General features: G+C 41.3%; 1 protein-coding gene across 1 annotated transcript; it reads left to right on the plus strand.

Annotated features, from left to right (window-relative positions):
• The first annotated feature begins 5,097 nt into the window (after nucleotides 1-5,097).
• Nucleotides 5,098-14,749, plus strand: LOC122540174 (complement C1q subcomponent subunit B-like). The gene is made up of 3 exons (XM_087980657.1): nucleotides 5,098-5,248; nucleotides 9,793-9,977; nucleotides 13,507-14,749. Exons 2-3 carry the CDS (start codon nucleotides 9,812-9,814, stop codon nucleotides 14,058-14,060), a joined length of 720 nt encoding a protein of 239 aa, XP_087836783.1. The 5' UTR covers nucleotides 5,098-5,248; nucleotides 9,793-9,811; the 3' UTR covers nucleotides 14,061-14,749.
• The last annotated feature ends 201 nt before the right edge of the window (nucleotides 14,750-14,950 follow it).

The raw sequence follows: 14,950 nt of genomic DNA on the forward strand, positions 1-14,950 counted from the left end.
TAGGTTATGTGAGTGCTCAATCTAGAGCATGATTCATTGTCAACTAGTGCTCCACTCTCTGCTATTTCCTTTGTAATTATTTGCCTGGCAAAGAGCCATCAGGTAAAGGTAATGGTGCTGCCAGAAACACACCGCAGTCTGGTCCCAGCCAGAAATACACACAGGGGTCTGTGAAAAGCCAGAGACACACAATGACATTCTCAAACAGAAACACACACTAAGGCCTGGGCCTACCCAGAATTACATACTGGGGTCTGGGAGCAGTCAGAAACACACACCAAGAGCTGGAAACAGCCAGAAATACACACTGGAGCCTGGGAGCAACCAGAAACACGCACTGGGGCCTGGGAGCAACATAAACACACTATAGGATGTAGAAACAACCAGAAACACATGCTGAGACCTGGGACTGGCCCAAAACACACACTGGGGCCTGGGCGCAACACAAACACACACTAGGACCTGGGAACAACAGAAACACACATCAAGACTTGGAAACAGCCAGAAATACAGACTAACAGCAGGAAACAGCCAGAAACACACACTGAGGCCTGGAAGCAGTCAGAAACACACACTGGGGCTTCGGAGCAGCCAGAAACACACAATGAAGCCTTGAAACAGTCAGAAACATACTGTCAGGCCTGGAAACAGCCAGAACACACACTTGGGCTTGGGAATAGCCAGAAACACACACTGAGGCCTGGGTCTGGGTCCAGTGAGAAACATGCACTGCCAACAGAAACCAACACTTTTCTCTGCATAAGGTCTATTGCACAGTATTTTGAATCAGGGGAAAATTAAAGCAGATTTTCTTCCCTTTTTGCAAGCTTTCATTAGGAGTCTTTTTGACTGAAAGGGCTTTTTTTTGAAATGTCACTTGTTGATGTGCCTATTTCTTTCTTGTGGACATTGTGCTGACTCCATGTCTGAAATCATTACTGCTGCTTTTTTATTATTCATTCACAAGATGTCAGCATCGCTGGCTGGGCCAACATTCATTTCTTATTCTTATTTGCCCACAGGGCAGTTAAGAATCAACCATGGGTTTGGAATCACATGCAGACCAGACAATATGAAAATATGAAACATTGTTTGTGTGTGGAAGATGTTTGTCTACTTTCTGTAAAAAACATTTCAATTTGAAGAATTAAGGAAGACCCTTAGCCTATTTTTTGACACAAGGCACTCCAACTCATGGTTATGAAGTGAAAGGCCCATTTGATATACATGCCAAAATAACATCAAATCAAAATTAAAATCTTGGATCATTACAAAGAAACATTTTCTTGGAAGGGAACATGATCCCTGTTCACGCATTATTGCTGATCAACATAGTACTGTTTATGCCAAATGTTTTGATGGATATCTGGAGTCTTCATCCACATTCCAACATAAACAAAAGTGGTTGCCAAGTTTTGAAGGCACAATGGCTAGTTATGCAAAAGGCATTACTTCTCCATTAGGGAACTGAAGAATTAAAACATATCTTTGAGACACCTGCACAAATTAAACATTGCTATGACTAAATCAAAATGAGATAATTGCAAGAATCAATACAATTGACTTCTGATGTGTGAAGCAAGCAGCAAATGAGACAGTTGAACAATATTGCATGTGATTGAGGCAACTAGCAGTCAAATGTAACTTTATAGAGCATGTTGAAAGGGAAATCAAAACAATCAAAGAATATTTTTCTCATCAAACATACAATAAACATTTGAGAAAGAAAGAAATCTGTCAAAATGGCTGTTAAATGACCACTATTGATTTCAAACTTGAGGCTACCAACAGTAACATCACACTCTGAGTTCATCTGTTGTGACACTGTCCATCACTCATGTGCCAGGAAATCACTTGCAAAGGAACAACAGCAGACTCACAAGCAGAGTGCGAACTTCTCCTCGCAATTGTTTTCCTATCCCAGAGATTCTCCATATTCTCCTTCTTACTTTAACCACTGTAAAGCCTGTGGCAAGTGCAGCATAGTGCATAAGTCAGCAGAGTGGCACGATTGCCTCACAATGACAGAGACCCAGGTTTGATTCCACCCTTGGACATCTGTCTGAATGGCGATTGTACATTCTCCCTGTGTCTGTGTGGGTTTCCTCCAGGTACTCTGGTTTCTTCCCACAGTGCAAAGATGTGTGGATTAGGTGGATTGGCCATGTTAAATTGCCCATAGTTTCCAGGAATGTGCACCCCAGATGGGTTGGCAATGGTACATACAGAGTCACAGGGATGGGGTAGGGCTGTGGGTCTGGGCGAGATGCTCTCCAGAGGATCAGTGTGGATTCACTGGGCAGAATAGTCTGCTTCTACACTGTGGGAATTCTATGATTTCAAACCGAACCATTTTCCTTGTGTTTCCCACTCACTATCTGCTAACTCAAGTAGCACCTAAGGATACTGCAGCTGAGTACCACAGCCAAAGGGTGAGAGAAAGTGATCAATGTAAAATGGATCACCCCATACTTTTCCCGACTCAGCAATGAGTAATATGTGACAGTAACCATTGTCTGTTCAGTTGTAGATACTTTCATAGAAACAGGGCCATCTGAATGAAAACTCAATTAAATGTCATATTTGGAAAATGGAAGCTTCCACAGATAACAGATCTATACATCATTGCTGTCACATACACTGTCTCTACAAACAGCAGTAACACTCCTGAATTGTACACTGACCACTTCACTGGTCTTAGCAAACTGAAAACTTTCCATGCAAGTTACATGCAGACCATAGTTACAGATCACTGGTGAAGAGTTCCATTAAGAGTCATAGGGTCATACAGCACGGAAACAGGCTCTTCATCCAAAACTGATCCATACTGACCAGGGTGTCCACTTAGCTAGTTCCAACTGCTCACATTTGGTCCATATGCCTCTAACCCCTTCCCATCCATGTACCTGTCCAAAGGATTTTTAAATGTTGCTATTGTACTTGTGTCAACTTTCTCTGGCAGCCCATCCCATATATGCACCACTCTCTGCATGAAGTAGTTGCTCCTCAGTTAGGTAGTTACCAGTAACTGGCACAGACTCAATAGGCCAAAGGGTTTTTTTTTCTGTGCTGTAGACCTCTATGTCTCTACGATTCAGTTTGGACTTCAAAGACTTGAAGAGACTTTGAACATCAGCGATGACATCCTTACTTAGAGTCACACTGGAAATAAACTAGAGACAAACATACATATGACTACAACATCTTGGTAAATGTAATTACTTTGGGAGAAAGAAAATTGCTTGTCCAATTAAACCAGAATCTCGTTCTTTAATCATCTGCTCAGCTGTAAGGAATCCATCTGACCCACAGAAAGTGGAAGGTGTTACAAATGTGTAGGAGATCTAGAATAACCAGGGAAGTGCCTGAAGTGACAACAACGATGAGTTCAGTAAACTACTTGCAGTTTACTCATTGAAAGATCACACCCTTTGGCCAAGAGCTGAAGTTTTCCCTTTATTTTAAGTCAAGAGTTTTACAAACAAAAGTGATAAGTACAAATATAGCTAACAGTAAAGTCAGGAAGCAAGAACTGTAATGTTTTCTTTGCAATTACAGGGTGATTGTTCACTTGAGTGTGGAAAAGCTACACTCAGTTATGCATATCCTATGTGCACATGTCTTCCTGGAATGCCCCATGTAACTAATGATTACTATGTATGGGAAAGAAATCAAAACGAGAAGATTGAATCAGACTAATGCAAAATGAATGACATTAGAGCTAGCAAAAGGTATTGTACTGGTGAAACATGACACTCGTTTATTGCGATCAACAAGAAAAGAATAATAATCATTGCTAAGTACAGTTCTCAGTTCATCACATGACACTTATCATTATGCAAAGCATTGAAAACCCCATTCATAATTATCAAATCTGATTCCAACATCTTCGATGAAGAACATGAATTAAGTGTGACTGTACCTAATGTCAGACATTATCCTGCTCATGAGCTGAAATGTTCTGCAAGACCAAAGTGATTATGTTTCAAAGTGAACTATTTTCAGTAGGTAAGCAAATTTCCAGGCATTTGACTAACTTCATTGTTAAATTAATGTAAACATTAGAATAATGTGAATGCTGCTGAATGTTCACAAAATGTTTTGGTTTGATTGTATAAACTTCTGGAAACAACCCATTGAAACATACTATGTCTCTCACTTACAAAAAGTAGATGTATTCAAATAATTGTATATGGTGCATTTTGTCCACTCAAGGCTACCTTACTCATAGGAGAAAGTGAGGTCTGCAGATGCTGGAGATCAGAGCTGAAAATGTGTTGCTGGAAAAGCGCAGCAGGTCAGGCAGCATCCAGGGAACAGGAGAATCGACGTTTCGGGCATAAGCCCTTCTACCTTACTCATACACCAGCAGAGCATGGTGGCTAACACTGCTGTCTCACAGTGCCAGGGACCCAGGTTCAATTCCAGCCATGGTGATTGTCTGTGTGGAGTTTGCACATTCTCCCTGAGTCTGCGTGCATTTCTTCCGGATGCTCTGGTTTCTTCCCACATTCCAAAGATGTGCACGGTTAGGTGGGTTGGCCACGGGGAATGCAGGGTTATAGGGTAGAGGGTTTGGGTCCTGGTGGGACGCCCTTCAGCGAGTCAGTGTAGACTCAAAAAGCTCAATGGTGTCCTTCCACATTGTAGGGATAATAAATCTTGAGGGAGAAGTCGTTTAACATCACATACCATTCTGAGTTTGAAAGCTACTGTCTGAATCTTACTGTTTCGACCTGAGAATTTCACAGTTGTGATGTTCCACAATGCGGTATGTAATCAAATTTTAAAAAAAATTATTTGTTCAAATCTCCAAGGTGGTTTTCTAACTTGAGAGAGTTGTAGGAAGGTGTGTGGCAGTCACAGAACTATTTCAGCAAAGGATGGAAGAAACTGGAAACAGCACAAACATATAAAATTCACGTGATTGGTCAGATTTTTAGAAAAGGTTTAAGGTAATTCCAATTCCACATGTGTTTCAATCATTAAATGAATACAACAGCAAAATACAAAAATGAGCATGACTCACAATAAATGTCTTGTAAAGGGGAAGTGAAACTTGGCATTCATCTTCACTGAACTCACTGGTGCTATTCTGAAGGATTTTATCGCTTTGCCAGCTGCCAATTCCAATCCTGTATGCATGCAGCTTGGACCTCCCTCTTTTGGTCTCTCAGTGTTTTTTTCAGAATTGTGCAATATCTCTCACAACTTCATTTCTTCACTAAACTTTCAGACAGCATTCAAGGTAAGATCTAGCAAAATCAAACAGTTTTTCAATATTTTAATAAATCTAATTGTATATATAAATGCTGCTGAATTGAAATACTCATGAGTGTTTCGAGGTCTGTGTAATGCATTTGTTAATCCAGGGTTAACTCTTTCAGGAGAGATATTTCTCTGTGCAGAGAGTGTTGAATAAATTTGGGGACAGAATTGTTATTTCTGAAAATATGATATCGTTTACATTTGAGCTTAAATCCTTTAAGTAATAAAATATTTATAAAAACTTGAAATTTGTTGTAATTTCTTGACACTAAAGTAGCTGATCCCAAATTAAGGATTGTCTAATAATTTCAAACAGCTTGTCTCTCCACTTTATTGATGTTTTTATTTAAATCACTTGGTTCTTCTCCTGGGAAAGGGGACAAACTTTTATTATGCTTTGAGGGCATAATGCCAAATAGATCTCAGGTAAATCAGCAAGATTTTCTTTTTTATATATATGAGTAGTAATTTACAGAACAAAAAGGCTGCTTAACTGTGAAAAGCTGCAGAATTTTGTCCTGACCACATTTGTGTCTGTATATTTGCACATGACTGCACTGGTAAATAAATATTCATTGGGAATTGGAATCCCGCCTAATTCCCCTCTGTTAAGCCTAGGGGCATTTTGAGCCAATGAGCCAATCTTCAGGGTCATTAAGCTATATAACAGGCTGGTCTGCATACCTCTGATCATGTCCACTGCGGACTGGGTTACTTTCCAGAGCACAGTGTATAAAGGCTTGGCCTTGCCAGTGTATTCCACTAAAGGTGGGTGTGTGTTGCCGATATTGCCAATCAATTTCCTTCCAGAGTGACACTACTTCCTCAAAGTACCAGGGACCAGGCTCGATTTCAGCCTTGGACGACTCTCTCCATTGAGTTTCCACATTCTCCTCGCCTCTGTGTGCATCTCCACCATGTGTTCCGATTTCCTCCACAGTCTAAACAAATGCAGGTTAGGGTGGATTGGCCATGCTAAAGTGCTGCACAGTGTCCAGGGATGTGCAGGTTAGTTGGGTTAACCATGGTAAATGTGCGGGTATGGAATAGAATGGGGGTGTAGGTCTGTGTTGGATGCCTTTTGGAATGGCACTGACAGGATTCTCTGATACTGTGAGCTCGAAGAAGGAGGCACTTCATGTTCAAATTCCAAAGCAACATAACTATCAACTGCCATTTTGCTCAGTCCCTTTCATGTTGAAAATGGATTCCATGTTGAAGATGACTCACTTTTTGTTTTGTGTTTCCCTTACCTGATAACAGAATAGGTTTCCCCAGTTGGTGAAATGCTGGGCCCTGATCTTTAGGCCTCTACATGATTAAGCAGGAAATGAATAATGAAAATTATATTGTCCACTTACTCATCCAATCCTGTTCCTAACATGAACCGGTGCAACTTAGAAGGACATTCCCAGTAAGGAAGCAAGGCCCATTTTAAGTACACAGATCAGGTCAGATCAAGGCCAGATGTTCAACTTCACTCTGATGCCTGATAGGGGCAGTAACAACAACTTCCTGAAGAAGGGCTTATGCCCGAAACGTCGATTCTCCTGTTCCCTGGATGCTGCCTGACCTGCTGCGCTGTTCCAGCGACACATTTTCAGTTCTGATCTCCAGCATCTGCAGACCTCACTTTCTCCCCACACTACAATCACACCAGCAAAACCCAGAGCCAGATCTGGGCCACTCCTACAAGGAGCTGGATCATGGTCAGATTCACGGGAACCGGATCCTGGGTCAAAAGAGGATGAGAGTTGAGCTTTGAAGTTATAGCTCAGGTTTTCTTGTGGGGCACAGATGTCAAGGGTTCAAATCAGCATCTTGAACTTTATCTAGCCAACCATCTTTGGGAAGGGATCTGCTAGCCACTGGAAGATAATCTGACACTTTCATAGTCAGAGATGACCTTATCAGGAAATCGGAATCCAGTCACAGGTTAGGCATTGTGACATTCATGGCGATGGCTACTTTACAACAAGAGGATTATTGAGCAGTGTCCCTTTGTAATGCAAAGAAGTGCCAGATGAGATAGAACAAAGCATGTCAGTCCAACATCATATCACTGCTTGAGAATGAGCACATACATTCTCAGGACTGAGCTGCTTTACCTGGTTAGTTAAATCTGTCTGATGCTGATGACATTGCTGAGACATTAATGGCTCACGGGTCTCCTCTATATTCTGAAAAGGTTTGTGAGCATTTTATTCACAAAGAGGCTGCACTTCAAAAGCAATAGTTTTGTCCCAACTATTTATGTCCATTCATCTCATTCATCTGAGATTTATCACTTACCATTTTAGCCATTCAAATAGAATCCAAGATTGAAAATTAAAATCCCTTGAGTGACACTTGTTCATACTCTATAGCAACATCAACATTAGCACAGAAAGAAAGAAATTGCTGGAAAAACTCAGCAGGTCTAGCCACATCTGTGGAGAGAAAGGGAAGTTAATGTTTCAGGTTCAGTTCTTCAGAACTGATTGTAACTAGGAAAAGGTTGGTATCAAGGTTGCTGAAAATGAGATGCGGGGATGGGAGAGGAGTTAATAATAGGTGGAGATGGAGCTCAAACAGAGAGATAAAAACAATTGGTCAGACTGGGAAATGGCTAAAGGTCAGTGTGGGAGAATGTATAGCTGCTAATGGGGATGATTAGTGGTTGAAAACGATTGTTTTTTTTGTGTTATTACTCCATGTGATGACAAGGCCTCATGTGTGGGGGTTGGGTAAAGACATGGAAGAAGGCACTCAGGGTCCTGAAATAGTTCAACTCGATATTGAGTCCTGAAGGCTGCAGAATCCTCAACTGAAAATGAGGTGTTGTTCTTCCAGCTTGTGCTGAGCTTCACTGGAGCGCTGTGGCAATACCATGACAAAGATATTGGCCAGAGAACACATGTGTTGAAGTGGCAAGCAAGAAGAAGTTGAGGGCAATTTTTGCAGACAGGGCAGAAGGTCAAAGTGAACAACCAGTCTGTATTTTGTCTCCCTGGTGTACAGGAGATGACATTGTGAGCAGTGAATACAATAGACTAGATTAAGTGAAGTGCAGGTAAATCACGAGTTCACTTGGAAGTTTAGTGTAGGGCCTTGGATAGTGAGGAGGGAAATGGGCAGATGTTACACCTTCCGCGATTGCATAGAAACGTGATGTAGGAATGTGGGGACGTGTAGGGAGTGGAAGAGAATTGGACCAGGGTAACAGTCCCTGTGGAAGGCTGACAAGGGAGGTGAGGAAAATATGTGTCTCATTGTGGCATCCCACCGCAGATGGCGGAAATAGCAGCTAATTATTTTTGCTAATTATTAGCTGCTATCTCCACCATATGGATGCTGGTAGGATGGCAGGTGAGAACCAGGGAGACCTTATAGCTATTGTCAGAGGAAAGAGAAGGAGTGATGGCCAAAGTGTGGGAGATGGGTCAGCCATGACTGAAGGCCCTTTCCAACCACAATGGTGAGGAATTCTCGATTGAAGAAGAAGGTGAACATTTTGGAGGCAAACATGTAGAAGCCAGCATCAGAGTGACAGATGCAACTGGAGATGGAGAAACTAGAAGAATGGAATAGAGTCATTATAGAAGCCTCTAAAGCCTGATCTGGAGCTTTCTGTTACTTGCCACTTTAACACAGCAGTGTATTCCTACTCAACATCTCTGTTTCAGGCTTGCTGCAGTGCTCCAGTGTAGCTCAGCATAAGCTGAAAGAACGGCATCTCATGTTTTGCTTGGGAACCTTGCAGCCTTCAGGACTTAACATTGAGTTCAATAATTTCAGGACCTGAGCACCTTCTCCCATGTCTTTATCCAACCCCCACACACAAGGCCTTGTCATCACATGAGCTGCTACCCCAACCAAACCATTGTCAGCCACTAATGGTTCGCATTAGCTATTGATTCTCCCAGGCTGAACTTTTACCTATTCTTTTATCTGCCTGACTAAATGTGGTGATGTTGAACTGAGGTGTGCAAAGTTAGAAGTCATAAAACACCAAGTTAGAGTCCAACAGGTTTATTTGAAATTACAAGCTTTCGGAGCGCTGCTCCTTTGTCAAGTTCTCTCCACTTCACCTGATGAAGAAACAGTGTTCCAAAAGCTTAAGATTACAAATAAACTGGTTGGGCTACAATCTGGTGGCATATGACTTCTGACTTTGCTTGACTAAAAATCTTTCTGTCTGGGCTTCATCTCCACCTAACATTTACACTCACCTATCCCCCCACCCCATCACTAACATGTATATCAACGTTTTCCTAGCTACAATCAGTTCTGAAGAGGGGTCACTGGACTTGAAATGTTAGTACTGCTTTCTCTCCACAAATGCTGCCAGATCTGCTGAGGTTTTCCAGGAATTTGTACTTTTGGTTCAGACTTCCAGGATGTGCAATTCTTTGGGTTTTTTTTTCAATGTTAGCACAGACTTTGGAATAGTATATTTTTGTACTGGAGTTTGCAGGTCAAGATAAATCAGTGGCACCGTCTTTGTTTGGCATGTTGTACTCTCGTAATGAATGTATACCTTAGTTTTACAGTGCTCCCTGACATGGCACATGTGGGATTGGTCTTCCTCTTATTGGTGGTGGCATCATCAGCTCAAGATACCTGTCCGGCATCTTCTGGCATTCACGGCTCCCCTGGGCAACCTGGAATGCCTGGGGCACCTGGCAAAAATGGCAAGGATGGGCCATCTGGCAGGAAAGGACATCCAGGTAATTCAAAGAGCTTCAACTTTCCAGACTTCATCCAGTTAAAATCCTCACTGGCAAACCAAACCTTTCTTAGAAGGGTACATCTGTAGTGCTCTCGGTTCATATCTCAACTAAGAGCAAATAAAATGTGATATCCTTTCCTTGTAGTGATCATGATCATTGACAATACATGTCTGTTGATCTGCTGAAGGGTGGCTAGCCCTGTTAGTTAGATGGCTGGCCTACAATGCAAAGTGACACCAACATTGTGGATTCAATCACTGAGGTTACCATTTTCTCAACCTCACCCCTCACCTAAGGTAGTATGATGACCCTCAAGTTAAACCATCAATTGTCTCTTTCTAATGAGAGAACAGTTTATGGTCTGCTAGTATTATGGGACATTTACCTTTGCTACATATATCTGCTTGGGATTAATTTTTAGCTTTTGAAGAAAAAGGGCATGTTTGTTATGTTTCATTTTCAGTGTATCAAAATGTCTTTAAAGGACATCCTCATAATATCATCACAGTATCACATGATGTGACCTGAGACTATAATAATCTAATTCTTCATCTTAGGTTGAATCACTTGAAGCATGACACTATTCAGAAAATACTCTTCTATTGTATTAGCCAGATATTTATGTGCCTAAGGAAGATAATGTTTGTCTGTAATTGTTCACTGTAATCACTGTCTGTTGGATTCTTCAAAAGCACACTATTCACAGCCAGTTTCTTATGTTACAAGAGATAAAATAAGCATTGTGACACAGATACAATAATCTCCTGGCAAAAAGTTAATACTAAACTGTTATCCAGAACTTTAATTCAGAACATTTCCAGTCTGCAAATCAATCTCCCTACAAGTTTTAAAATGGAAGATTGATTTCCCATTCCTCAAGTTGTTGCCTTTTCCTCTCAAAATGTCCTTCTAAGCACCTGCTGGAAAAGTAGCAGTTCGAATCTTTCCCTGGTCAAAAACCCTGCTCATCTTCCCACTCCCCAAAATGACAAGGAAAGGGAAAAGTCATTAATACAAGCTACTCATGTTTTTCATCATCTGTTTATTCATGGAACTGATTACAGAACAGCCTTGGTTATCTGAACATCAATTATCCGAATTGCAGATTATCTGAACAAGATCTCAAGGTCCTGTAAAAATGTTATGCACTATTCAAACAATCAGTTACCGAACAATCAGTTATCTAAACAAAATTCTCCCTGCCCATCTTGATCAGATAATCGAGGTTGTTCTGTACATTCTTGTAAACATAGAATCCAAACCTAACACAAATCAAATAAAAGACAAAAAGAAAGGCAGAGGTAACATACTGAGCCAAGATTTTATTGGTGCGGGCTCAAGGAGTCGAATGGCCAACTGTCGATCTTAATTTGTATGTTCAAGACAGACTCCAGGGTTTAAATGTTTCAGGTATGGCAGAGAGTAGTGTAAAAGGTGTGGAGGAGCTGTATTATTGGTTATGGAGAATGTCATATCTGTACTAAGACAGGACATCTTGGAGCGCTCATGTAGCAATGTCATACAGGTTGAACTTAGGAATGAGAAAGGTACAATCACTATGATGGTATTATACTATAGGCCTGCTGATACCCAGCGGGAGACAAAGGAAAAGATATGAGAAACATCATTGAATGATGTAAAAACAATAGGATTATTGCAGGAGGTGATTTTAATTTCCCCAGTATAGATTGGGATTGTCTTAGTTGCAGACGGTTGAATGAGGCAGCATTTGTTTGGTGCATCTAGGGGGGCTTCTTAAAACAATACGCATATTGTCTAACTAGGGAAGGGTCTGTATTACATTGGAGAATTAGCCTCGCCAGGTGATTGAAGTTTTAATGGGAGAGTATTTTGGGAAAAGTGATCATAACTCCATAAGTTTATGATGATTGTAGACATAAGTAAGTCTAGAGGCCAAATGCATTAAAAATGTATATAGTAAATGGCAACATTGATATACAGAGGGGTGTAAGTCCATAGCACCCTAAAAGTAGTGACACAAGTGGATAATGTGATAAAGAAGGCATGCTTGCCTTCATTGGTCAGGGCATTAAGTACAAAAGCTGAATTTGCTAGAAAAGCTCAGCAGGTTTGGCAGCATCTGTGAAGCGAAATCAGAGTTAACGTTTCAGGTCTGGTTCCTCAGAATGAGATCTGAAATGTTAACTCTGATTTCTTTTCACGGATGCCTCCAGACCCGCTTAGCTTTTCCAGAAAGTTCTGTTTTTGTTTTTGATTTACAGCATCTCCAGTTCTTACTGTTTTCATTGAGTTCAAAAGTTATAAAGTCATGTTGTGGCTGTACAAGAGTCTCGATAGGCCGCCTTTGGAATATTGTGTTGTTCTTGTTGCACAACACAGGAAGGATATGGAGGCTTTAGAGAGGGTGCAGAAGAGGTTTACCGGGATCAAAAACAGAAATTGCCAGCAGTTTTTGGATCAGAGTGGTGCTGGAAAAGCACAGAAGGTCAGACAGCATCCGAGGAGCAGGAAAATCGACGTTTCGGGCAAAAGCCCTTTAAGTGGGCGGCACGGTGGCACAGTGGTTAGCACTGCTGCCTCACAGCGCCAAAGACCCGGTTTCAATTCCCGCCTCAGGCAACTGTCTGTGTGGAGTTTGCACATACTCCCCGTGTCTGCGTGGGTTTCCTCCGGGTGCTCCGGTTTCCTCCCACACTCCAAAGATGTGCAGGTCAGGTGAATTGGCCATGCTAAATTGCCCGTAGTGTTAGGTGTAGGGGTATGGGTGGGTTGCGCTTCGGTGGGTCGGTGTGGACTTGTTGGGCCGAAGGGCCTGTTTCCACACTGTAAGTAATCTAAATCTAAGTACGTCCGGCAGTAACTGTGGGAAAAAGCTGAGTTAACTTTTCAAGTTTGGTAATTAATCATCAGAACACTGTTTCATTTTGGATTTACCAGGATGTTGCTTGGATTGGAATGAAATAGCTATAAGGGGAGGTTGGTCAAACTTGGAATGTTTTTGCTTGAGTGTCAGAGCCTGATCAAGGGTGACCTGATAGAAGTATATAAAATTATGAGAGGTATGGATGGGGTGGATGGACAGGGTCATTTTCCCAGGTTAGAAATGAAATATACTAGGGGGCTGAGGTTTAAGGTGAGAGGGGACAAGTTTAAAACAGATGTGCAGGGTGAGTTTTTTACACAGAAGGTAGTAGGTGCCTGGAACATGTTGCCAGGAGAGGTGGTAGCAGTAGATACAATAACAATGTTTAACAGCCATTTAGATAGACACAAAAACAGGCAGGGAATAGAGGGATACAGACCACGTTCAAGCAATTAGGACTAGGTTAGAATAGCATGATGGTTGGTACAGACACGGTGGACCAAAGGGCCTGTTCCTGAGTTATACTGTTTTATTTCTGCGTTCTTTGTTCGTAAGTGTGGTCAAATAATGCAACTTGGGGCTTGTCTTTCTATTCTGAATTTTGAGAAATGTGATATTCACCTGTCCGAATGCATGGAAGTGGGATTCTGAAATATAATCCCAATTGTATTCTGTCGACAGGTCCCCCTGGAGCAGCGGGTCTGGCTGGTGCCAAGGGCCAGAAAGGTGAACCAGGCTTGGAGGGCACAATAGGAAAAGTTGGGCCTGAAGGTGAAAGTGGAGAAAAAGGAGAGAAAGGTGCAAGAGGGGAGAAGGGTGAGCGAGGAGATGTCGGAGACCACACAAGTACCCTGAAGTCAGCTTTCTCCATGGCTAGAAATACAATGGCGAACCCAAGGAGGTTTCCAATAAAGTTTGATAAACTGATAACCAACAAACAAGGCAATTATTTACCAAGATCTGCAAAATTTCAGTGCCAAATACCAGGCTTGTATTATTTTGTTTATCATGCAACTTCCAAGGGTAACCTTTGTATTAACATCATGCTCAATCAAGTAAAACAGGTTGGTTTCTGTGATCAGGTGTACAATATGTACCAGGTGAGTTCTGGGGGAGTTGTCCTTAAACTGAAGACTAATGATTTTGTCCATCTTGAAGCATCTGAATCCAGTTCAATTATAGGAATGGATGGAGCTGACAGTGTCTTCAATGGATTCCTCATATTTCCAGATTAAATTCTCAACCAGAGGAATGACACAGTCTTGCAACTGAACATCATGCATTTGCTCAAAGTCTTGTCTAGAGATACCTGTAAAGATTTGTACTGAAATGCTGAGGTTTTGAAACAACCCCATATGATACCAGCATACAGCTAACACATTTCTCTCTGCTTTATTTAAAGGTGGAAGCTAATCCATTTAAAATGAAAGGTTAGCGTCTTTGGCAAAGGGTGAATTTGTATTGAATATTTTACTGTTTATAGAATCTGCTATCTCCTATGGAGCTGTTTTAAAACCCCAGCAATTAATGAGAATGTAACAATACTGCTTAATTGACCATTTATGATTTCTTATGGTTTAAGAAAATGGACAATAAATCATGTTTTGAATTTTCTGAATGTTGTGTGTCTGAATTTCCTGTATGTGCATCTAGTCAGGGCATTAAATACAGTCCATACTCAGTTGCAGTGCTTTATTTGCCTTTGTCGACACAGTATGAAGATTGGTAGATGTGCCTTTACTTCTGTAAGTATAAAATGTATCAATTTCAATATGTAAATGCCTATTGTTTCCTTAATAATTTGTACCTGACATTGCATAAACTTTATGAAATGCATTGAGACAACCTCCTCTGAAACTGGTTATGCAAACAAAGCTTCTATGTATAACTTCAAATCTTAAATAAAGTGAATTGTTTTATTCAGTCTCTGTTTGTAAAGAATGAAAAACAAATTTAAATAAAAACATTGCTCATTTCAACTGGAGGGAACTAGATTAGATTTTAGATTACAGTGTGGAAACAGGCCCTTCGGCCCAACAAGTCCACACCGACCCGCCGAAGCGCAACCCACCCATACCCCTACATTTACCCCTTACCTAACACTACGGGCAATTTAGCATGGCCA

This window comes from Chiloscyllium plagiosum, unplaced genomic scaffold, assembly GCF_037043375.1.
Source record: "Chiloscyllium plagiosum isolate Xiang-an unplaced genomic scaffold, Cpla_swu_hap1 HiC_scaffold_37, whole genome shotgun sequence".
Taxonomy (NCBI): Eukaryota; Metazoa; Chordata; class Chondrichthyes; order Orectolobiformes; family Hemiscylliidae; genus Chiloscyllium; species Chiloscyllium plagiosum.

Coding starts and splice junctions, on each gene's coding strand:
- LOC122540174 (XM_087980657.1), top strand. CDS start 9,812: ATGGCACATGTGGGATTGGTCTTCCTCTTATTGGTGGTGGCATCATCA. Junction 9,978..13,506: donor TGGCAGGAAAGGACATCCAG/GTAATTCAAAGA, acceptor TTCTGTCGACAG/GTCCCCCTGGAGCAGCGGGT.